At 51.3% G+C, this 23,537-nt stretch overlaps 6 protein-coding genes and 1 pseudogene across 6 annotated transcripts; 3 read left to right on the forward strand and 4 right to left on the reverse strand.

Moving 5' to 3' along the window:
• Positions 1 to 2,892: 2,892 nt before the first annotated feature.
• LOC132338572 (feather beta keratin-like) lies at positions 2,893 to 3,612 on the reverse strand. Its single transcript, XM_059868285.1, has 2 exons — positions 3,577 to 3,612; positions 2,893 to 3,400 (listed from the first exon to the last, which is right to left on the reverse strand). The coding sequence occupies exon 2, from the start codon at positions 3,378 to 3,380 to the stop codon at positions 3,045 to 3,047; it is 336 nt and encodes a 111-aa protein (XP_059724268.1). The 5' UTR covers positions 3,381 to 3,400; positions 3,577 to 3,612; the 3' UTR covers positions 2,893 to 3,044.
• A 2,666-nt stretch (positions 3,613 to 6,278) lies between these two features.
• LOC132338564 (feather beta keratin-like) lies at positions 6,279 to 7,023 on the reverse strand. The gene is made up of 2 exons (XM_059868275.1): positions 6,976 to 7,023; positions 6,279 to 6,794 (listed from the first exon to the last, which is right to left on the reverse strand). Exon 2 carries the CDS (start codon positions 6,772 to 6,774, stop codon positions 6,439 to 6,441), a length of 336 nt encoding a protein of 111 aa, XP_059724258.1. The 5' UTR covers positions 6,775 to 6,794; positions 6,976 to 7,023; the 3' UTR covers positions 6,279 to 6,438.
• Positions 7,024 to 8,720: 1,697 nt separating this feature from the next.
• LOC132338554 (feather beta keratin-like) lies at positions 8,721 to 9,503 on the forward strand. Its single transcript, XM_059868267.1, has 2 exons — positions 8,721 to 8,775; positions 8,965 to 9,503. The coding sequence occupies exon 2, from the start codon at positions 8,985 to 8,987 to the stop codon at positions 9,318 to 9,320; it is 336 nt and encodes a 111-aa protein (XP_059724250.1). The 5' UTR covers positions 8,721 to 8,775; positions 8,965 to 8,984; the 3' UTR covers positions 9,321 to 9,503.
• A 1,947-nt stretch (positions 9,504 to 11,450) lies between these two features.
• On the reverse strand, positions 11,451 to 12,574 carry LOC132338542 (feather beta keratin-like). The gene is made up of 2 exons (XM_059868243.1): positions 12,451 to 12,574; positions 11,451 to 12,259 (listed from the first exon to the last, which is right to left on the reverse strand). The coding sequence occupies exons 1-2, from the start codon at positions 12,572 to 12,574 to the stop codon at positions 11,913 to 11,915; spliced, it is 471 nt and encodes a 156-aa protein (XP_059724226.1). The 3' UTR covers positions 11,451 to 11,912.
• Positions 12,575 to 13,985: 1,411 nt separating this feature from the next.
• LOC132335450 (feather beta keratin-like) lies at positions 13,986 to 15,101 on the forward strand (annotated as a pseudogene).
• Positions 15,102 to 17,066: 1,965 nt separating this feature from the next.
• On the reverse strand, positions 17,067 to 17,950 carry LOC132335521 (feather beta keratin-like). Its single transcript, XM_059862179.1, has 2 exons — positions 17,913 to 17,950; positions 17,067 to 17,735 (listed from the first exon to the last, which is right to left on the reverse strand). Exon 2 carries the CDS (start codon positions 17,713 to 17,715, stop codon positions 17,377 to 17,379), a length of 339 nt encoding a protein of 112 aa, XP_059718162.1. The 5' UTR covers positions 17,716 to 17,735; positions 17,913 to 17,950; the 3' UTR covers positions 17,067 to 17,376.
• Positions 17,951 to 21,263: 3,313 nt separating this feature from the next.
• On the forward strand, positions 21,264 to 22,414 carry LOC132338550 (feather beta keratin-like). The gene is made up of 2 exons (XM_059868257.1): positions 21,264 to 21,425; positions 21,617 to 22,414. Exon 2 carries the CDS (start codon positions 21,637 to 21,639, stop codon positions 21,970 to 21,972), a length of 336 nt encoding a protein of 111 aa, XP_059724240.1. The 5' UTR covers positions 21,264 to 21,425; positions 21,617 to 21,636; the 3' UTR covers positions 21,973 to 22,414.
• Positions 22,415 to 23,537: the final 1,123 nt, after the last annotated feature.

Consider the following 23,537-nt stretch of genomic DNA (forward strand, 5'->3'; position numbering starts at 1 on the left):
TGCTGGGAAGAGAGTTTGTCAAGTGTGTGCTGGCAAGGAGACACTCTACCAGAGCTGTGCTCAGGAGACCAATAATGTGTCAAAAGATTCTGGTGTAGCAGGTGATGGGCTTGCGCCATGTCCTGAAAAGTCCTCCCAATCCTTTGCTTCCTGTGCCAGTCTTGGTTGTTAATGGTGGTGACATATTTATTAAGAAATGTGTTGAACCCCTTTTCCATTCACCCCAATGCCCTGTCTGACACTGTGTGATGTGAGGATGTGAGACCACTGGAATTTACAAAGATGAGGAGACATGTCAGGCTCTGATGCAGGAAAACTTTATTGAGGCAAAATAATTAAAAGGCAGGAGAAAGAAGCAGAAGTGATCCAGTGTGAAGAACAAGTAGGAAGACCATCACCCAAGGTGCTTTGCTTGCAGGAGCTGTTGCCAGAACCCCAGGGTGGTGCTTTTAGCAGGTGTAGCCGCCCCTTCTGCCGTAGCAGCCCAGCCCAGAGCCAAATCCACGGCCATAGCCAAGGCCAAAGCCAAAGCCACCAGAGATGGGCTGTCCCTGGGCATTGAGTTCAGTGCCCAGAGCAGCGGAGGAGGTGGATCCGACGGCGGTGTTCTGGGGGAAGGAGCTCATGATGGGTCCTGGCAGGGTGATCAGCACAGGGGAAGGGTTGATGATGACGTGGGAATCCTGGCATTGCAGGGCACAGGGCTCGTTGCAGCTGTTGGCCAGCGGGGTGGGTCCGCAGGGACGGCAGAGGCTGTTGCAGGCCATGGGTGTGGTGTGGAGGGTGCCTGGAAGAGAAGGGAGGTGAGGCAGGGCAGAGGTGGGAGCTGTGAGGGGTGAAGAAGTGTGGCAGCTGTTGTAGGACTGTGAGGAGGCATGAGGGCTGCTGAGGCTGGGGCCAAGCATGCTGGAAGAGAGGGGCCAAGGGGACAGGAGGAGTAGGGTCAGGGGCTTGAGACTCACCTTGTTGTCAGCACAGGAACAGAAGGTTTCAGGAGAAGTGTGTGAGGAGGAGAGGCACAGGGCTGGCTTTTATGCTGGCTCTGGAGGGGTGGGACAGCCTTGGTCTATGGCCTTGGGGCATTTTGGAGGTATCAGGTTCTGCCAGGCCCAGCCTGGCAAGTCGTGATGTGAGGAGTGTTTTCCTCCCCACAGCTCTGCTGTGTCATGTCTTGCTCTAAGGTGACCATGTCCATCTGACCTTGGCGGCATCTTTAAAGTGAGAGTTGGTATTTGGGAGCATTGGCATGGAAGATGTGTGTCAGAGAAGCCAGAATATGCAAAAAAAAAAAAAAACTAGGAAAACTATGGATGTCATCAGTGAGGTCATTTTGTGGCATTTGTGTGGTTTAGTTTGTGGGTGTGTTGTGAAAAGGGGCCCCATTCCCCCTCAGCCGTGTCAGGCTGGTCTGGCCTTTGCAACTCTGCTGTGCATCAGGAGCTGCCCCTTCCATCACAGTCATTCCTCCTTTAAAGTGTGTGTATTTGAAACCAAAGGCTGATGTTGATGGTGCATGTCAAGGGGGACTGAAGATGTGAGCAATATTATGTAGAGCTGGGGTGTCATCAGTGAGGTCAGCCTGTGGAACTCGTGATTTTGGGTTTGTGGATGTGTTGTGAAGAGGGGCCCCAAAGTATCCCAGGTCAGTCAGGCTGGTCTGGGCTTTGCATCTGCGCGAGGTGTGAGTTCCTGCACTCTTCCATTCCACATGGGCAGTTGGAGAGTTGCCCCCTCAGCAAGCTGGCAGATGATGGAATGTCTGAGGCACCACTTGGTTGTGCCACCAGTCAGAGAGTTCTGGAGATTGAGGATTCAAGGAATCTCCTGAATTCTAGAGTGGGAAATGAGAAGTTCTGCCTCTGGGCAGGAATGGCACTTGACCCTGGGTCATGCTGTGGACTGAGAATCTGGAAAGCAGCTTTGCTGAGCAGGACCCTGTCATGCTCATGGAGAACAAAGAGATCACAAGGTCGCCATGAAGCTTTAGTTGAAAATTCATGTCCAAGATAGATTTCAGACAATTCTTGCCATAAAGTTGGTAGAGGTGGCCCATCCTCTCTTTAAAGCACTAACTGGGTCCCATGTGGTGTGGTTTGGGCAGTTCTGAGCTCCCTAGTGGAAGATGCCCATGGATGTAGAAACAAAACCAGTTCGTGGCCAACAAGATTCTAAGGAGGCTGGGAGATCTTTCACAGGTGACACTCAGGGAGTGGTGACTCCCAGAGACAAGGATGGAGAGAGGCATGTCATCGGTGAGTGCAAATCCCTGATGGTGGGAATGAAGATGAGGGATCACAGCCATCCTCACCAGTGCATATGTAAAGGATAACAGGGCAACAGCACAAGTGAAAACAGATGTAATTCCATGGGCAAGGAAGAGAAGCATTCTTTGGTGTGAGGGTGGTCACAGAATGGATAAGGTGTTGGAGTCTGTCCTGGGAGATCCAGAAATGGAACCTTCCATGGTCCTGGAATTCCTGCCCTTGTTGGTCTGATTTGAGCAGAAGGGAATGAAGCTCTTGCTCTCCAGTGTTCCTCCCAAAATGTATGATTTTGTGACTGTTTACTGGGACGGTTTGAGGATCCAGTTGGAGAAGAGAGTTTGTTTATTGTCTACTGGCATGTAGTAGCTTCTTCAGAACCATGATCAGGAGAGCATTGATGTGTCAAAGCCTTTGGTGTAGCAGGTGATGGCCTTGTGACACATTTGGTAAGGTCACGCTTCTACCCTGCTTCCTGGGTAATTCTTGTGATTACTGATGGGAATGTATGTTCTAAGAAAGGTGTTCCTGCCCTTTTTCCCCTATGCCAACAGCCTGTTAAGGCCTCACACTGTGCTGGGTGAGGATGCGAGACAATTTGAAATCAAAAAGAAGAGGAGACTTCTCAGGCTTGAATGCAGGAAAACTTTATTGAGGGAAAAGACTGAAGAAGGAGGAGAAAAAGATGGAAGGCATCTGGTGCAAGTTGCAAGTACAGCAACGATCAGCCCTACTTTGCTGGCAGGAGTTTTTTGCAGGAACCCCAAGGTGGTGAACCAGTCCTTAGCAGATGTAACCTCCCCTTCTGCCATAGCAGCCCAGGCCTCCCAGCCCGTAGCCAAATCCACGGCCATAGCCAAGGCCATAGCCAAAGCCACCAAAGCCACCAGAGATGGGCTGTCCCTGCACACTGAGCTCAGTGCCCACGGCAGCCGAGGAGGTGGATCCGACGGCGGTGTTCTGGGGGAAGGAGGTCATGATGGGTCCTGGCAGGGTGACCAGCACAGGGGCAGGGTCGATGATGACGCGGGAATCCTGGCATTGCAGGGCACAGGGCTCGTTGCAGCTGTTGGCCAGTGGGGTGGGTCCGCAGGGACTGCAGCGGTTGTAGCAGGCCATGGTTGTGGTGTGGAGGGTGCCTGGAAGAGAGAGGAGAGTGAGGCAGTGCAGGGGTGTGGGGATGCAGAAGGATGAGGGAGTATGGAGGCTGTTGTGGGGCTGTGGGGAGGCGTAACGCTGCCAAGGCTGGGGCAGAGTGTGCTGGAAGAGAGGGGCCAGGGATGCAGGAGCAGGAGGATCAGGGTTTGAGTCTCACCTGGTTGTCGGCAGGAGCAGGAGAAGGTGTGAGGAGAAGTGAGGGAGAGAGGCTCTGGGCCGGCTTTTATGCTGATCTTGGGTGGGTGTGACAGCCATGTCCCATGGCCTTGGGGCATTTTTTTAGGCAGCAGCTCTTTGCTGCTGAGTCCTGAGGTGGGGAATGTTTTCCTTTATGCAATTCTGCAATTCTGTGTCCTTCCCTCGGGGCTGTGTCCATCTGACCTTGGTGGCAGCTTAAAGGGAGAGTTGGTATTTGGTAGAATTTGATTGTTCAGTGCATGTCAGGGAGGAATGAATAAACAACCAGAACCCCAGAGAACTGCAGTGTCATCAGGTAAGATAATTTTGTGGCTCTGATGTGCTGTGGTTTGTGGGTTACTTCTGATGACTGGGCCCCTATTCTGTGCCACTGGATGTCCATCAGTCATTGTGTTGCACCCAGGAATGCTGAGGGAGCTGCTGATGTCCTGGGGAGGTCACTCTGCAAGAGCTTGGTAAGGTCCTCATACCTAGGAGCAGTTTCTGATGGATGAAAGGGAGCGCATCCCCCTTGTGCCTTCAATGGGATGAAGTGACAGCATCTGGAAAACGCGAGGCCGTTCAGGCTGAACGTGTTCCATTTTCAGGTCCACTTGGAATTCTTAACTTTACATGACAATGTACTCAAACAATTAAAGTCTATGTCTTGACCTCATTCAGAAATAAAAAAACAATCAGTATACCTGACCTGATCGCTTTTTTCCCCAGCTTGTTCTGTGACATGACTTCACTTATTCCACATTGAAGGCATGAGGTATAACTTGTATGTCTTTATATTTCGTTCCTGCACGCAAAAACCAATAATTACTAACTGATGCTCAGCAAACTCATTTTTCCTTTTCTGTCATGATGTGGGTATTTCTTTATGGAATTCTATGATTCCATGTCCTGCTCTTGACTCCTTTTGCTTCTCGCTTTGGCAGCTGCTTTTATGTGTGAGTGGGTATTGAGGATTTGCATGGAAGGTTCGTGGCAGGGAGGGCAGAGTAAACAATCAAAGCATTGGAGCCCTGGGGTGTCTTCAGTGAGGTCACTGTGTGACATTCAGGTGCTGTGGTTTGTGGGTGTGTTTTGAAGAGGGGCCCTGTTCCCTCCCAGCCCTCTCAGGCTGCTCTGGAATTTGCAGCTGTGTTGGAGGTGTTGCCCCTTCCCTCACATTTCATCCCTCCCCACCCTGATCCCACCTAGCTAAGCCTGACATTAGACCTGACCTTTCCTGTTCACTGTGCTCTGCGGGTGTCTTAGTGCCCCTCTTGCCTTTAAGGTTTTGGCATCCAGGGCTTTTGGGGTCTTTGCAGGGGCTGAGTGCAAAGGGTGAGGCCACTTGTGATTGTCAAGAGGAGGATTTGGAGGCTGCCCAGGATTGTTGGAGGTGAGCATTGCATGATTCTCAAAAGCAACCCAGGCAAGTCCGGGTTTTGTCAGTGCCCAGTGTGGATGTCTGAGAGAGGTCTGAAGGGCTGGACTCAGAGGCTGTAGTCAGGGTCCCAAAGTCCAGATGGCAGCAAGCCCCCAGTGCTGTAGCCCAGGAATTGGATCCATTAGGCCAACACAGAAAACCTGACAGGTGCTGGACATCTGATGGGGTTCTGTCATGGCAGAATGGGGTTCTGCTGAGGGCTGTTTGTTGGGAGGAGTCATCCCAGGTAAGAAGGAATACCTGGGTGTCAGTTGGAACATTTGTTTCCTTGTATGAAAAAGCCTTTGTTTTGTGGTTATGGCTGCAAAGTAATGGAGTAACAGGTGTCCCTGTGTGGGAAAAGGGAACCCGAGTGTCCAGGTCAGGCTTGGGAAAAGCGTATGACCAAGCAGGGAGAAGTGAATTCTCTGCTCAGCACTGGTGAGGTCCCATGTGAGGTGTTGTGGACAGTCCTGGGCTCCCCGTTGTGAAAATGAAGTACATTTAGTGAATCCAGACCAGTTCAGGACAACAAGACTCCAGAGGGGTTGGAGAATCATTCCTAGAGGATAGTCTGAGACAGCTGGCACTCACAGTGGACAAGGATGGATGGGGGGTGTAATCAGTGTGTGCAAATCCCTGATGGCAGGGAATGAAATGAAGGACCCCAGCTGTTCACAACAGTGCTCACGTGCAGGGCAAGAGAGCAAGGGCACAAGTGAAAACAAATGGAATTCCTGGGCAAAGAATACAAGAATCTTTCATGATGAGGGTGGCCACAGAACAGAAGAGGTGTTGGAGCGTCTGTCATGAGAGATCAAACACTGAACTGTCCACGGTGCTGGAAATCCTGCTCTTGCTGGCTCTGCTCGAGCAGGGGAGTTCAAGCACTTGTGCTCAAGATTCCCTGACATAGTGTTTGATGTGGTTCCTCAGTTCGTTGGAAGAGTTCAAGAGACCTGCTGGTAAGAGAGTTTGTCAGGTGTTCACTGGCATGGAAAGGCTTTACAAGAGCTGTACCCAGGAGATCATGGGTATGTCCAAGGCTTTGGTGTATCATCTAAGGCATGTGTGACAGATTCTGGAAGGTGTTCCCTCCTTTGATTCCCATGCCAGACTCTTTTATTGGTTATTTTGACATATTTGTGAGGGAAGGTGGTTTTGGTCCATTCCATGTATCCCAATGTCCTGTTGAGCTGTGGAATGTACTCAGTGAGGATGTGAGACCATTGGAATTAAAAAAGAACAGGAGGCATCTCAGGTTTTGATGCAGGTAAAGTTTATTGAGGCAAAGGAATGAAGAGGCAGGAATTTAAGGGATCCAGTATAAGGTGCAAGTACAGCAACCATCAGCCAAGGAGATTGGCTTGCAGTTTTTGCAGACTTCTGAGCTGGTGGTGTCAGGGGTGGTGCTGAGGTCCCTTAGCAGATGTAGCCTCCCCTTCTGCCATAGCAGCCCAGGCCTCCCAGCCCGTAGCCAAATCCACGGCCATAGCCAAGGCCATAGCCAAAGCCACCAAAGCCACCAGAGATGGGCTGTCCCTGCACACTGAGCTCAGTGCCCACAGCAGCGGAGGAGGTGGATCCGACGGCAGTGTTCTGGGGGAAGGAGGTCATGATGGGTCCTGGCAGGGTGACCAGCACAGGGGCAGGGTCGATGATGACGCGGGAATCCTGGCATTGCAGGGCACAGGGCTCGTTGCAGCTGTTGGCCAGTGGGGTGGGTCCGCAGGGACTGCAGCGGTTGTAGCAGGCCATGGTTGAGGTGTGGAGGGTTCCTGAAAGAGAAGGGGGTGAGGCAGTGCAGGGGTGTGGGTGTTTGAGGGGGGAAGTGTCAGGAGGGTGAGGGAGTGTGGAGGCTGTTGTTGGGCTGTGGGGAGGTGTGAGGGCTTCCAAGTCTGAGGCTGGAACAGGGGGCCAAGGGGGCAGGAGCAAGAGGGTCAGAAGCTTGAGGCTCACCTGGCTGTCAGCAGAAGCAGGAGCAGAAGTTTTCAGTAGAAGTGTGTGAAGAAGAGAGGCACTGGGACAGCTTTTATGCAGGTCCTGGATGGGCGGGACAGCCTTGTCCCATGGCCTTGGGGCATTTTGCAGACAGCACCTCTTGGCTGTCCCAGCCTGCTGAGTCATGAGGTGTGGAGTGTTTTCCTTCCTGATTTTCTGCAATTCTGTGTTCTTCCCTTGTGTCTGTGTCCATTTGACCTTGACTGTATATTTCAATTGGAAGAAATAGAGGCCAATGGATTGGTACTGGTTTTGGTTTGAATGTTGAAGAGGCAAACGAAACCTACAGGAATTTGTGTGTTATTTCATGTCTTCAGTTAACCCCCAGCCATTCCTTCTGTCCAAACCTACTTCTCTGCAGCCTGGGATATGGTTGCTGCTCTGGGCTGAAATTTAATAAATGGATCATGAGGTGGCCATGTGCTGTGAAAAGCTCCAGCAGTTACTTGGACAGTATGAAGAAAATAAATACAAGCAGATTAAGGGAGTTGAACATCCTGTTCCACACCACTGTTGGGGTCCTCAGTGGAACAAGGCCATGGACATGGTTGGCCAAGAGACCATGGCACTGGTGGGAGTAGAGGATCCTTAAGATGAGAAGCTTAGAGAGGTGGAATTTCTTTCAGGAAGGAGGCAATATTGCAAATGGGACATGTTGTCAATGTGGCATGGAATGACCTCAGAGGTGACACCCCAAATCTCCTAAGCTATGGTTGAATCTTCTACGAGTCGCGACACAATCAGCAAGACATTGGTCTCTAATTTTTGCAACTTAAACCTACACCAAGGTCAGATGGGGATAGCCTCAGGAGCAGAAGATGAAATTGCACAATTCCACAGAGGAGCAACTGCTCAATGACACAAAAGGAAAGAGGAGCTTGCTGGCTGTCCGTTAGTAATTATTGGGGTTTGCTCATAGGAACAACACATTAAGACTTACTAATTATAACTTATGAAAACTTGTGGCTTGAACATGGACAAAAGGGATTGATGTCACAGACCATCCTGGGAAAAAAGGGATCGGCCCGTTTGTTGTTTATTGGATTCCTGAAAGAGGTCAAGGAATGCACTTTAAATGACAGAGTGTATTGTCATGTAAATTCTGTAAATTTCAAAATACAAGTAGACTGGGACAAGTTCAGCCCTGAATTGCCTCTTGTTTCCCAGATCCTCTTTCTTGATATCATTGAAAACACAAAAGGGAGGAGCTTTCTTTCCTCTATCATGACGGGCTCTCAGATACTGTGACCTTTCCAAGTTATTACAGAGTGACCTACCCAGGACATCAGCAGCTCCCTCAGCATTCCTGGGTGCAACACAGTGACAGATGGACATCCAGTGGCACAAAACAGAGTCCCAGTCTTCACAAGGCACCCACAAACCACAGAACACAACTGCCAAAAAATGACTTCACTGATGACATTGCACCTTTCCTGGGCCCTGGCTGTTTATTCACCCCTCCCTGACACACACAGAACAGTCACATCCTCCCAAATACCGTCTCCCAATTAGAAGCCAAGGTCAGTTGGACATGGTTTCAAGAGCAGGACATGGAATTGTTGAAAAGGATGAAGGAGAACACTCCCCACCTCATGATTCACCAGGCTGGGCCAGGCAAAAGCTGCTGCCGAAAAAATCACCCCAAGGCAATGGGACAGGACTGTCCCACCCCTCCAGGATCAGCATAAAAGCCAGCACAGAGCCTCTCTCCCTCACACACTTCTCCTGACTTCTGATCCTGCTCCTTCTGACAGCCAGGTGAGACTCAAGCCCTGACCCTCCTGCTCCTGCATCCCTGGCTCCTCTCTTCCAGCACGCTCAGCCCCAGCCTCAAAAGCCTTCACACCTCCCCAAAGCCCCACAACAGCTTCCAAACTCCCTCACCCTCTGGCATCGCTGCCCCTCACACCCCACACCCCCGCCCTGCCTCACCCCTCTCTCTTCCAGGCACCCTCCACACCACACCCATGGCCTGCAACAGCCTCTGCCGTCCCTGCGGACCCACCCCACTGGCCAACAGCTGCAACGAGCCCTGTGCCCTGCAATGCCAGGATTCCCGTGTCATCATCGACCCTGCCCCTGTGCTGGTCACCCTGCCAGGACCCATCATGACCTCCTTCCCCCAGAACACCGCCGTCGGATCCACCTCCTCCGCTGCTCTGGGCACTGAGCTCAATGCCCAGGGACAGCCCATCTCTGGTGGCTTTGGTGGCTTTGGCTATGGCCTTGGCTATGGCCGTGGATTTGGCTACGGGCTGGGAGGCCTGGGCTGCTATGGCAGAAGGGGCGGCTACATCTGCTAAGGACCCTCGGCACACACCTTGCTCCCACTGTGGGGCAGGAAGGCAATGATGATCTGGCAAAACCTCCTTCAAGTAAATGACCTTGGCCTATGGTCATCCTACTTGCGCTTCAGCCTGGCTCCCTTCCATTTGCTGCTTATGGCCTTTCAGTCTTCTACCTCAATAAAGTTTTCCTGCATCACATTTTAAGTTGAGTTCTTCTTCTTTCTGATGCCAAGATTCTTCCAGTCTCACTCAGCTCTCAGCCAGGCTTCCAGAGTCCACTGGAGTGGGTGAAAAAATGCTCCAAGAGCTCTTTTATGATTAATTTCCCTGTTTCACTACCAACTGGCACACTTTGCTCTTCCAGTGCATCCCACAAATTCTTCAGTTACTGAATCACAGACCTGGATACACTAAGGCAGATCTACCCCTGCCTCTGGCCCAAGCCTCTCGGGGTGGTGTGTTAATTTTTGCTGAACAGCAGTTTCTTCTGTCCCTCATCATCTTCCATGCCCTTCTACAGATCCTATGAAGCACATCCACGTCTTCCTTGTCTTTGTGGGCTCAGAGTTCAACACAGAACTCTGATTTTAGTACAGGAGAGCAGAGGATAAGATTCCCCAACTCTCCTGTGCTGCCCACACTGTGGGGATGAGCCCAGGACACAGTAGATTTTGGTCAATGAGTGCACATGGCTGGGGCACATCCAATTCTTCATCCACCAACACCCCAAGTGCTCCTCCTTGGGCCTGCTCTCAATCCCCTCATCACCCATCCTTTATCCTAAATGTTTGAGATTGCTCCAATCCAGGTGCAGAAGGTTCTGCCTCTCTGCTCTGCTCTGGTGATATTGGAGAATCTGTTAATCTCTGGGTTACTGGGAACAAGGAAGACAAGACTCTGCTGGATAAGATCAAGAGTATGGCCTTGAGGATGATCCATGGGTGAAGGTTTGGGACAGCCTTGGCCTGTGATGTTGGGACATTTTCCAGGCAGAAGCTGTTGCCTGCAACAGCCTGGTGTGCCATGAGGTTGGGCATGTTTTGCTTCAAAGGGCTCTGAAATTCCATGTTCTGCTCTTGAGGCTGTGTCCATCTGACCTTGGCGACAGCTTTAGTGGGTTGGTATTGGTTCCACTATGGGTGGATGAAGAGAGGAAGAACCAGTATCCTGTACCTGGATTAGTGCAAAATTTTTGTTCCTGTGCCAGAAACCATCCTTGTCTCTAAGCTGGAGTTGGTGGTTGGACGTCTGGCTGAATAAGGAGTGGGCAGGATGGTCTCATTCAAAAGTTGTGGTCACTCCATATCTCAGTGTGGAGAACAGTGATGAGTGGTGACCCACAAGGATTGTTAATGGAACCATTGTAACTTCCCATCTTTGTCAGGGACATGGAGAGTGGGTTTGAGTGTCCCCTTGTCAAGATCAGGGATGACACCAAGGTGAGTGGTGTGGTTTATGATCTGAGGGAAGGGATGGCACCCAGAGTGTCCTGGATGGGCTGGGGAGATGGGCTGGTGTGAAGCTCATGAAGGTCAACACGGCCAAGAGGAAGGTCCTGTACCTGCATTGGATCAATCTCAGTAATGGGTGTTGGGTGTGTAATGAGTTAATTCACAGCATCCCTGAGCCGAAGGACTTGGAGTGTTGGTAGATGAAGAATTGGACATGTCCTGGCCATGTCAATGAGCTGAGCAAAAATCCCCCATGCCCTGGGGTTACCCCACAATGTGGCCAGCACGTTCTGTCCCTCTGCTGAACTCTGATGAGACTGGACTTGTGTGTTCCTCTCTGAGGACACAAAAAACCGTAAGACATGGACCTCCTTGAGCAGATCTGTAAATGACCATGGGAGATGATGAAGGTCTGGAGGAGTTGGTGCCCAGTCAAAGTGAGCACACCAGCCAGAAGGGCCTTGTGTCAGAGTCACAGATGGACCTGCATTGGGGTATCCAGGCGTGTGCTCAAGAAACTGAAAAGTTGCTGTGGTGCGCTGGAAAAGCGGAGTGTACCAGCGGGTAGTGGAATTGGCGAAATAATTCCTAAAAGAGGTCTTGGAGCACTTTTACAGCAATCCCAATAGCCTCAACAACATTGGCTTCATCTCAAATTGTCTAGGGACAAGAAAAAAGAAGGAGTCTTGTGAGGTTATGATGCAGAAAAACTTTATTGAGGTAAAACAGTGAAAATTCAGGAGGAGCCAGTGGAAGGGAGCTGGTCTGAGGTGCAAAGAGGGTGACCATCAGCCAAGACCCCTTGCTTTGCAGATGGTTTAGCCAGAGCACCAAGGCCTTCCTGCCCCACAGTGGCAGCAGCCAGGCAGAGGTGCCTGAGGGACTCTGGCTTGGGAGAAGGGGTTTGCAGCAGAGGAGCTGGACAGAGCCAAAGGGGCGATGCAGAGCATAGAGAGGCAGAAGAGGAGGAGGCAGATGGGCCATGTTTGCAAGCAGCCTGGGCTGGCCCCTTGGCTACTGCCTTGCTTGGTGCCCTGAGAGCAAGAGCTGGAAGTGCTGAGCCTGTTTGAGAGCCTTGGCCCAGAGATGCATCTTCAATGCCTGAGATGAGTTCCAGGGAGTGGGTGGTTGGTGTCAGGGATGGTGCTGAGGGCCCTTAGCAGATGTAGCCGCCCCTTCTGCCATAGCAGCCCAGGCCTCCCAGCCCATAGCCAAATCCACGGCCATAGCCAAGGCCATTGCCAAATCCACCAGAGATGGGCTGTCCCTGCACACTGAGCTCAGTGCCCACAGCAGCCGAGGAGGTGGATCCGACGGCGGTGTTCTGGGGGAAGGAGGTCATGATGGGTCCTGGCAGGGTGACCAGCACAGGGGAAGGGTCGATGATGACGCGGGAATCCTGGCATTGCAGGGCACAGGGCTCGTTGCAGCTGTTGGCCAGCGGGGTGGGTCCGCAGGGACTGCAGCGGTTGTAGCAGGCCATGGGTGTGGTGTGGAGGGTGCCTGAAAGAGAGGGGGCTGAGGCAGGGCAGGGCTGTGCAGAAGCGAGGGGCAGTTATGGAAGAGGGTAAAGGAGTGTGGAGGCTGTTGTGGGGTTGTGTGGAGGCATGAGGGCTGCTGAGGCTGGGACAGAGTGTGCTGGAAGAGAGGGATCAGGGGTGCAGAAGCAGGAAGGTCAGGAGATTGAGGCTCACCTGGTTGCTTGTGCAGGAGAAGGTGAAGGCTTGAGGAGAAGTGTGTGAGGGCGAGAGGCTCAGGGACAGCTTTTATGCTGGTTCTGGAGGGGTGGGACAGTCTTGTCCCATGGCCTTGGGGCATTTCAGAGGCAGCAGCTCTTGCCTGGCCCAGCCTGGTGAGTCATAAGCGGGTCATGTTTTCCTTCCTGATGTTCTGTGATTCCATGCCCTCCCCTTGAGGCCGTGTCCATCTGACCTTGGCGGCAGCTTTTAACTGGGAGGAATACAGGCCAAGGTTTTGGTCTTGTTTTGACTCAGGAATGTAGAAGGTGCAAACAAAGCCTAAAAGAATTTGGTTGTTTTCTCCTGTCTTCAACTGACGCCTAGCCATTCCTGTTGGCCACACCTGTTTTTATGCAGCCCAGGATATCGTCAATTTTTTGGGGCTGAAATTCACAATGCTGTGTCAGTTTAGTTCACCAGAATCTGCAATTCTTCTCTGTGGAACTGCTCTCAATGAGTTTTCTCCAAAGCCATGCTCATGTCTGGGACTGTCCCAATGCAGGTGCAGGACCTTGAACTTGGAGTTGTTGAACCACAAGAGGTTCTTATGTTCTCAGCATTCCCAGTGTCCCGCCTGATGGCATCCCTCCATGTTCTTGTGTCAACTGCAACACTCAGTTTCCTGGCACCTGCAAACATGCGGATGGTGGTCTCAATCTCACTGCTCATCTCCTTGATAAAGGTATTCAAAATCATCAGCCCAAGGCAGAGGCCTGGAGGCCTCGTCCCTGGCCTCTACTTGTACAGAGAGCCATTGACCATCACTCTCTGTCTGTTCCTCATCCATTCATTAGATCACCTTTGAAACTCACGTGTCTGTAGTTAGGGACAAGGGTGTCCTGTGGGACTGTGTAAAAGCCCTGCCAGAAGATCAGGATGACACCAGTTGCCCTTCCCTTGGCAACCAAAGTATTCAAGAAGGCAAGGTCCTTGTAGTCCTGCTGGACCTTAAGTGGATCATGAGGTGGACATGCACTCTTTGGAATAAAAATCTCCAGCAGTTACCAGGATAGGTAACGTAGGAGAAGAAGTACAAGCAGGCTGAAGAAGTTGACCCTCCTTTTCCCCACCACTGTTGGGGCTCCAGAGTGGAACAAGGAAATGGACATGCTCAGCCAAGAGCAGTGCAGGGAGACCAAGACATTGACAATACTCAGCTACCATCAAAACGAGGAGATGCTGAAAGAGCTGGGAGTTTCTTGATGTAGGAGGCAAGAATGCAAATGAGACATGTTGTCAATATGGCATGACCTCACTGATGACTCCCCTGTTCTCCACAGCTTTGGTTGAATCTTCTACATGTCTTCATAATTGTCATCAAAAAAACCCACACTGGTCTCTCATTCTCAAATTATGAGCAGATGTCAACGTCACATGGACACAAACAGAAGAAGAAGACATGACACTGCAGAACATCAGGAAGGAAAACATTCCCCAGCTCATGGCTCACCAGGCTGGGCCAGGCAAAAGCTGCTGCCTAAAAATTACCCCAAGGCCATGGCACAAGTTTGTCCCGCCCCTCCAGAACCAGCATAAAAGCCAGCCCAGAGCCTCTCTCCCTCACACACTTCTCCTCACACCTTCTGCTCCTGCTCTAGCCGACAGTCAGGTGAGCCTCAAGTCCCTGACCCTCCTGCTCCTGCACCCCTGATCCCTTTCTTCCAGCCCCCTCGGCCCCAGCCTCAGCAGCCCTCACGCCTCTCCAGAGGCCCATAACAATCTGCTAACTCCCTCACCCCTCATGCACCCCCACACCCTGCCCTGCCTCAGCCCCCTTCTCTTCCAGGCACCCTCCACACCACACCCATGGCCTGCTACAACCGCTGCAGTCCCTGCGGACCCACCCCGCTGGCCAACAGCTGCAACGAGCCCTGTGCCCTGCAATGCCAGGATTCCCACGTCATCATCAACCCTTCCCCAGTGCAGGTCACCCTGCCAGGACCCATCATGACCTCCTTCCCCCAGAACACCGCTGTTGGATCCACCTCCTCGGCTGCCGTGGGCACTGAGCTCAGTGTGCAGGGACAGCCCATCTCTGGTGGCTTTGGTGGCTTTGGCTATGGCCTTGGCTATGGCCGTGAATTTGGCTACGGGCTGGGAGGCCTGGGCTGCTATGGCAGAAGGGGCGGCTACATCTGCTAAGGGCCCTCAGCACCATCCCTGACACCAACCACCCACTCCCCGGAAGTCATCGCAGGCATTGAAGATGCATCTCTGGGCCAAGGCTCTCAAACAGGCTCAGCACTTTCAGCTCCTGCTCTCAAGGCACCAAGCAAGGCAGTAGCCAAGGGGCCAGCCCAGGCTGCTTGCAAACATGGCCCATCTGCCTCCTGTTCCTCTTCTGCCTCTCTATGCTCTGCATCGCCCCTTTGGCTCTGTCCAGCTCCTCTGCTGCAAACCCCTTCTCCCAAGCCAGAGACCCTCAGGCACCTCTGCCTGGCTGCTGCCACTGTGGGGCAGGAAGGCCTTGGTGCTCTGGCTAAACCATCTGCAAGCAATGGGTCTTGGCTGATGGTCACCCTCTTTGCACCTCAGACCAGCTCCCTTCCACTGGCTCCTCCTGAATTTTCACTGTTTTACCTCAATAAAGTTTTTCTGCATCATAACCTCACAAGACTCCTTCTTTTTTCTTGTCCCTAGACAATTTGAGATGAAGCCAATGTTGTTGAGGCTACTGGGATTGCTGTAAAAGTGCTCCACGACCTCTTTTAGGAATTATTTCCCCAATTCCATTATCCGCTGGTACACTCCGCTTTTCCAGCGCACCACAGCAACTTTTCAGTTTCTTGAGCACACGCCTGGATACCCCAATGCAGGTCCATCTGTGACTCTGACACAAGGCCCTCCTGGCTGGTGTGCTCACTTTGACTGGGCACCAACTCCTCCAGACCCTCATCATCTCCCATGGCCATTTACAGATCTGCTCAAGGAGGTCCATGTCTTATGGTTTTTTGCGTCCTCAGAGTGGAACACACAAGTCCCGTCTCATCAGAGTTCAGCAGAGGGACAGAACGTGCTGGCCACACTGTGGGGTAACCCCAGGGCATGGGGGATTTTTGCTCAGCTCATTGACATGGCCAGGACATGTCCAATTCTTCATCTACCAACACCCCAAGTCCTTCTGCTCAGGGATGCTGTGAATTAACTCATTACACACCCAACATCCATTACTGAGATTGATCCAATGCAGGTACGGGACCTTCCTCTTGGCCGTGTTGACCTTCATGATCTTCACACCAGCCCATCTCCCCAGCCCATCCAGGACACTCTGGATGCCATCCCCTCCTTCCAGACAATCAAGCACACCAGTCGCCTGACCGTTATTCACATTTTTGCTGATGGGACACACACATTTGCACTCTCTATATCCCTCACAAAGATGGGAAGTTATAACGGTTGAACACAAGTCTCTGAGGGTAACCACTCATCCCTGTTCCCCACACACATACAGAGCCATTGAGTCTTTCATAACTCTTTCAGTGAGACCATCCCACCCATTTACTTCTTAACCAAATGTTCCAACCAACATCCACATCACTCCAGCTTAGAGACAAGGATGTTTTCTGGCAAAGGAAGAAATACTGTGCAGGTTCAGGTACATGTTATTGGTCCCTCTTCCCTCATCCAGCAATGCTGGAACATACAAACTCATCAAATCTGGAACATACAAACTCATCAAATCTGCTGCCAAGGTCAAATGGACACGGTCTCAAGAGCAGGACATGACAATGCAGGGCTGTGGGAAGAAAAACCCTCTCACCTTATGATTTGCCAGGCTGTGCCAGGCAAAAGCTGCTGCCTGAAAAAATGCCCTAAGATAACTGGCCAAGGCTGTCCCAAACCTCCAGCCATAGATCATCCTCAAGGCTTTGCCCTCGATCCTAAACCAGAGTCTTGTCTTCCTCATTCCCAGTAACCTATAGATTAAGAGTTTTCCCATACCACCAGAGATAAGCAGAGGGGCAGAATCTGCTGCACCTGGATTGCAGCAATCCCAAACATTGAGAGCAGTCCCAAAAGGGAAGGATTTGAGGCGTTGGTGGATGAAAAATTGGACATGCCCTGATCATGTGCACTCGCAGGCCAGAAACCCCCTTTGTCCTGTGCTCATCCCCACAGCATGGGTGGCAGATGAGCAGGGGAGTCTTGCTCATCCAGCTCATGGCTTCTACTCATCTCTGGCAAGACTGGTATTGTGTGTTCAGCTGTAGGAACCCTATGATAAGAAAGGCATGGACCTGCTCTAGCAGATCTCTTAGTGGGCTGAGGAGATGATGAGGGGCTGGAGCAACTGGTGTCTACCCAAAGTGAACGCACCACCCAGAGGGGCTTGTGCCAGCAGCAGGGATAGACCTGCATTAGTGTATCCAGGACTGTGTTCCAGAAATAGAAAGGTTTGTGGGATGCACTGGAAGACCAAAGCATGCCAGTGGGCAGTAGAACTGGAGAAAGAAATCTTAAAAGAGGTATTGGTATACTTTTTAACCCCAGTGATCTCTACAACCCTGGATTATTGCTGAGTGAGACTGGAAAAGTCTTGGGAGAAAAAAGAAGGAGGAGTCATCTGAGGCTATGCTGCAGGAAAACTTTATTGAGGATGAAGAATAAAAGGTCATGAGCATCCAGTAGAAAGGAGCAGGCTGAGGTGATAGTAGGGTGACCATCAGCCAAGTTCCTTTGCTCTCAGGAGGTTTTTCCAGAGCACCAAGAACATTCTGCCCCACCATGGGAGGAGCCCACCAGAGGGGCCCAATGGTGTCTGGCTTGGGAGAAGGGGTTTGCAGCAGAGGAGCTGGACAGAGCCAAAGGGGCGATGCAGAGTAGGGACTGGGAGATTAGGAGGCAGATGGGCCATGTTTCCAGGCAGCCCAGGCTGGCCCCTTAACAGATGGAGCCATAGCCCCTTCTGCCATAGCAGCCCAGGCCTCCCAGCCTGTAGCCAAATCCACGGCCATAGCCAAGGCCATAGCCAAAGCCACCAAAGCCACCAGAGATGGGCTGTCCCTGCACACTGAGCTCAGTGCCCACGGCAGCCGAGGAGGTGGATCCGACGGCGGTGTTCTGGGGGAAGGAGCTCATGATGGGTCCTGGCAGGGTGACCTGCACAGGGGAAGGGTTGATGATGACGTGGGAATCCTGGCATTGCAGGGCACAGGGCTCGTTGCAGCTGTTGGCCAGCGGGGTGGGTCCGCAGGGACTGCAGCGGTTGTAGCAGGCCATGGGTGTGGTGTGGAGGGTGCCTGGAAGAGAAGGGGAGTGAGGCAGGGCAGGGGTGTGGGGATGCATGAGGGGTGAGGGAGTTAGCAGATTGTTATGGGCCTCTGGAGAGGCGTGAGGGCTGCTGTGTCTGGGGCTGAGCGTGTTGGAAGAGAGGGGCCGGGGAGCAGGAGCAGGAGGGTCAGGGGCTTGAGACTCACCTGGTTGTCGGCAGGAGCAGGAGAAGGCTTGAAGAGAAGTGTGTGAGGGAGAGAGGCTCTGGGCCGGCTTTTATGCTGGTCCTGGAGGGGCGGGACAGCCTTGTTCCATGGCCCTGAGGCATTTCAGAGGCAGCAGCTCTTGCCTGGGCCAGCTTGGGGAGTCATGAGCTGGGGAATGTTTTCCTTCATGTAGTTTTGCAATTCCATGTCCTGCTCTTGAAACCATTTCCATCTGACCTTGGCAGCTGCTTCATTGCATTTCTATTTGGGCAGTTTTGATTGTTGCATGTGAGTCAGGGAGGGCTGAATAAACAATCAGAGCCCAGCAGAAATGCCATGTTATCAGTGAGGTCATTTTGTGGCGCATGTCCTTTGGTTTGTGGTGCCTGGTGAAGACTGGGAGTCTTCTGTTCCACTGTATGTCCATCAGTCATTGTGTTGCACCCAGGAATGCTGAGGGAGCTGCTGAAGTCCTGGAGAGGTCACTCTGCAAGAGCTTGGAAAGGTCCCAGTGCTTGGAAGCTCTTCCTGATGGATGAAAGGAACCCCATGCAGTTGTTTCTTGTTTAGGATCAAGAGAGAGGATCTGGAAATTAAGGCATCCCTAAGCTGAATTTGTTCCAGTGCTGTGGTCCATTCGGATTTCTCAACTTTACATGGAAATATACTCTGTCATTTAAAGGGTATTTCTTTACCTCTAAGAAATAAAATAAACAAGTAACCAATGTTGCTTGATCATGTTTGGCCCAGGCTGCTCTCTGATGTGAATTTGTTTATTCTGCATTCAAGCCCTATGGTTTCATAACTTATGTCCTGTCAGATGTAATATTTTGTTCCTGTTAGGAACATTCAGTAATTGCTACAGGATAATCATTGTGATCCTATTTCCTCTTCTGTCATGGTGCTGGCGTGTCTTTGTGGAATTCTGTGATTCTGTGTCCTTCTCTACAGGCTGTGTCCATCTGACCTTGGCAGCAGTTTTTAATTTTAAGGAGTAGAGGCCAAAGGATTGGTATTGGTATATGGTATATGGCATTATTGGTTTGTGTCAGACACGTAGAAGACGACAACAAAGCCTACAATTATTGGGGTGTTATGAGTGAGGTCATGCCATGGAACACCAACAAAATCTCCTTTGTCCATTCTTCCCTTCTCACAAAAATAAACCTTGCACATCTTCCATTTCTAATCACAAGGCTTCTTTGATCGCCTCAACCTCTTGCTGTTGCTGCACTGTTCTTGCTTCACTAAGTCCATGTCTTTCTTCCACTGTGAAGCCTAGCACATCACACTAAATCATATATCCTTATCTCTGAGGAAACAGGAAGTATCAATGTTCTAGAAGCCCTTTTCCAGAAGTTCTTTTGCTGCAAGGATGCATGGCCATCTCTTGAACCCTTTGGTCGCTATTGGTGTCCCTGTTTTGGTCCATATTTTGTCACTTATTGGTGATAATAATGACATTCTCCCGCCCCCAATTAACCCCCAGCCATTCCTGCTGGCCACACTTTTTTCTATGCAGCTCAGGAAATGGCTGGTGGCCTGGGCTAAGATTCACATCACTGTTTCCTTTTAAGATTTTTGTCCACCAGAACACTCAGGTCATTCTCTGGTGGAACTGCTCTTAAGGATTCCCTCTCCAAAGCCATGCTCATGTCTGGGACTGTCCCAATGCAGGTGCAGGACCTTGAACTTGGAGTTGTTGAACCACAAGAGGTTCTTATGTTCTCAGCATTCTCAGCGTCCCGCCTGATGGCATCCCTCCATGTTCTTGTGTCGACTGCAACACTCAGCTTCCTGGCACCAGCAAACATGCTGATGGTGGTCTCAGTCTCACTGCTCATCTCCTTGATAAAGGTATTCAAAATCATCAGCCCAAGGCAGAGGCCTGGAGGCCTCGTCCCTGGCCTCTACTTGGATAGAGAGCCATTGACCATCACTCTCTGTCTGTTCCTCATCCATTCATTAGACCACGTTTAAAACCCACGTGTCTGTAGTTTAGAGACAAGGGTGTCCTGTGGGACTGTGTAAAAGCCCTGCCAGAAGATCAGGATGACACCAGTTGCCCTTCCCTTGGCAACCAAAGCATTCTAGCAAGGAAGGACCTTCTGTTCCTGGTGGAGCATGAATGGATCTTGAGGTCACCATGTACCCTTTATGGTAAAAATCTCCAGCAGTTACCAGGACAGGATTAGGAACAGAAATAAAGCAGGTTGTGGGAGTTGAACATCCTGTTCCCCACCACAGGTGAGGCTGCATGGACACAAACATGGTTGACCAAGAGCAGTGCAGAGCCATCATGACACTGATGGGAGTGGAGGATCCTTAAGATGAGGAGAAGCTGAGAGAGCTGGGAGTTCCAGGCAGGAGGCAAGAATGCAAATAGGACATGTTGTCAATATGCCATGGAATGACCTCACTGACACCCCAGTGCTTGTAAGTTTTGCTTGAATCTTCTACACGTCCTGGCATGCACGCACCATCAACAACAACACCTTGGTCTCTAATTCTCGCAACTCAAAAGTATCACCAAGGTCAGGTGGAGATGGCCTCAGGAGCAGAACGTGAAATTGCACAATTCCACAAAGGAACAACAAAACCATGCAAAGAAGGAAAGAGGAGCTTGCTGGATGTCCATTACTAATTATTGGGTTTTGCTCACAGGAAAAAAACTTTAAGACTTATGATTGTAAGTTATGACACCCTGTGGCTTGAATGTGGAATAAGTGAATTGATGTCTCAGATCAGTTTGGGAAAAAGGGATCAAGCCTGATTTGTTCTTATTTACGGGATTTCTTAACAAGGCCAAGGAATACACTTTAATTTAGACAGTGTACATGGTTGAGTAGATTTCAGAAATCCAAATGGACCATAACAATGGAACATGTTCAGCCTAAACAGCCTCTCATTTTCCAGATTCTTCCTCTTGCTCACATAGAAGACACAAGGGAATAAACTTTATTTCAGAAATCAAGAGCAGCTTCCAGGCACCAGACCTTTCCAAGATACTGCTCAGTGACCTCCCCAGGGCATCAGCAGCTCCCTCGACACTCCTGGGTGCAGCACACTGACTGATGGACATCCAGTGGCACAGAACAGAGTCCCAGTCTTCACAAGGCACCCACAAACCACAGAACACAAGGGCCATAAAATGACTTCACTGATGACATTGCATTTCTGCCGGGCTCTGGTTGTTTATTCAGCCCTTCCTGACACGCATGGAACAATCAAATCCGCCCAAATGCCATCTCCTAAAGCAGCCGACAAGGTCAGATGGACAGGGCCTCAAGAGCTGGATATGACACTGAAGTGTTGTGGGAACAAAAACACTCCACGCCTCATGACTCACCATTTGTATTTGGGCCAGGCAAGACCTGTTGGCTAAAAAATACCCCAAGGCCATGGGACAAGGCTGTCCCACCCCTCCAGGACCAGCATAAAAGCCAGCCCAGAACCTTTCGCACTCACACAGTCCTCTGGACTCATTCTCGTCCTGTTCCTGCTGACAACCAGGTGAGACTCAATCCCCTGACCCTCCTGCTCCTGCATCCCTGGCCCCTCTCTGCCCACATGCTCAGGCCCAGCCTCAGCAGCCCTCACACCTCCCCACAGCCCCACAACACCCTCCACAGTCCCTCACCCTCCTGCATCATTGCCCTTTGCACTCAGCACCCCTGCCTTGCCTCACTCCCCTTCTCTTCCAGGAACCCTCCACACCACACCCATGGCCTGCAACAGCCTCTGCCGTCCCTGCGGACCCACCCCGCTGGCCAACAGCTGCAACGAGCCCTGTGCCCTGCAATGCCAGGATTCCCACGTCATCATCAACCCTTCCCCTGTGCTGGTCACCCTGCCAGGACCCATCATGACCTCCTTCCCCCAGAACACCGCCGTCGGATCCACCTCCTCGGCTGCCGTGGGCACTGAGCTCAGTGTGCAGGGACAGCCCATCTCTGGTGGCTTTGGTGGCTTTGGCTATGGCCTTGGCTATGGCCGTGGATTTGGCAATGGGCTGGGAGGCCTGGGCTGCTATGGCAGAAGGGGCGGCTACATCTGCTAAGGGCCCTTGGCACCACTCGTGACAGCCACTCCCTGGAAGTCATCTCAGGCATTGAAGACGCCTCTCTGATCAAGGCTCTCAATCAGGCTCAGCATTTCCAGCTCCTTCTCTCAGGGCACCAAGCAAGGCAGCAGCCAAGCGGCCAGCCCAGGCTGCCTGCAAACATGGTCCATGTCCCTCCTCCTCTTCCTCCATTCCCTGCTCTGCATGGCCTCTTTGTCTGTGTGCGGTCTCCTCTGCTGCAAACCTCTTCTCCCAAGCCAGAGACCATGAGACACCTCTGCTGGGCTGCTCCCTCTCTAAGGCAGAAGTCTGGCACGATCTCCTGCAAGCAAAGCTGCTCAGCTGATGGTTGCCCTACTTGCACCTCAGCCCAGCTCCCTTCCTCTGTCTGCTCCTGAATTTTCACTGTTCTACCTCAATAAAATTTTTCTGCATCATAGCTCCAGATGAGTCTGTTTTCTTTCTTCCCCCAAGACTCTTCCAATCCCTTCTCAGTACTGCACCAGGGTTGTAGAGATCACTGGGGTTGGTGAAAAAGTACTTCAAGACCTTTTTCACATGTTATTTCCTCATTTCTACAACCCACTGGTGCTATTTGCTCTTCCAGTGGATTCCATCAACCCTTCAGCTACTGAATCACAGGCCTGGATACACTAATGGAGATCTCTCCCTGCCTCTCACACAAGCCCCTCATCAACCTCCAGGTTGTGTGTTCCCTTTGGCTGGACACCAACCTGGCTGACTCTCATCCTCTTCCAGACCTCCATCCACTAAAACAGGTCCACATCTTCCTTGTCTTTGGGGCCTCAGAGCTCAACACAGAACTCTGATTTTAGTACAGGAGAGCAGAGGGTGAGATTTCCCCACTCTCTTGTGCTTCTCATGCTGTGGGGCTGAGCCCAGGATACAGGAGGAGTTTCTGGTCAATGAGTGCACATAGCTGGGGTACATCCAATTCTTCATCCAACACCCCAAGTGCTCCTCCTTGGGCCTGCTCTCAGTCCCCTCATAACCCACCCTGTATGGTGCATGTTTGGGACTGATGCCTTGTAAAGGCTGACCTAGAACAGATATTAGACAGAGATAAAAAATAAAGTAGGGATTTATTAGAATGGTTTAATGGATACACCTTGGGCAGCACAAGAGCCCAGCCAGGGCTGCACCCAAGATAAAGCCAAAATGGTCACAAAATGGACAACCAGTGATGGGGTCTCACGCTTTTATAAGTTTTGGTCCATTAGCATTTTGGAGTTACTTGTCCACTTATAGCTTTAGCTTATGAAATCCCATCCTTCTTGTTTTTCTTTCTTTAGTCCACCGTTGTTTATGCTCTTGGGCCTGAGATTTGGATTGGTTGTCCTTGGTCCCCAGCTACAGAAGGAATTGTTTTGTCCCCCTACTCTGTGAAGAGAGCTCACCAGTACCCAATATGAAGCTCTGAAGTACACACTAAAGCAGTATGGAATCTGAAAAATATAAAAGCTTAAACCTGAGGCATCAGCTCCATTCCAGGTAAGGGAGATTCTGCCCCTCTGCTCTTTGCTCACACTAGACAACTGTGT

The sequence above is a fragment of the Haemorhous mexicanus genome, chromosome 1 (assembly GCF_027477595.1).
Source record: "Haemorhous mexicanus isolate bHaeMex1 chromosome 1, bHaeMex1.pri, whole genome shotgun sequence".
Taxonomy (NCBI): domain Eukaryota; kingdom Metazoa; phylum Chordata; class Aves; order Passeriformes; family Fringillidae; genus Haemorhous; species Haemorhous mexicanus.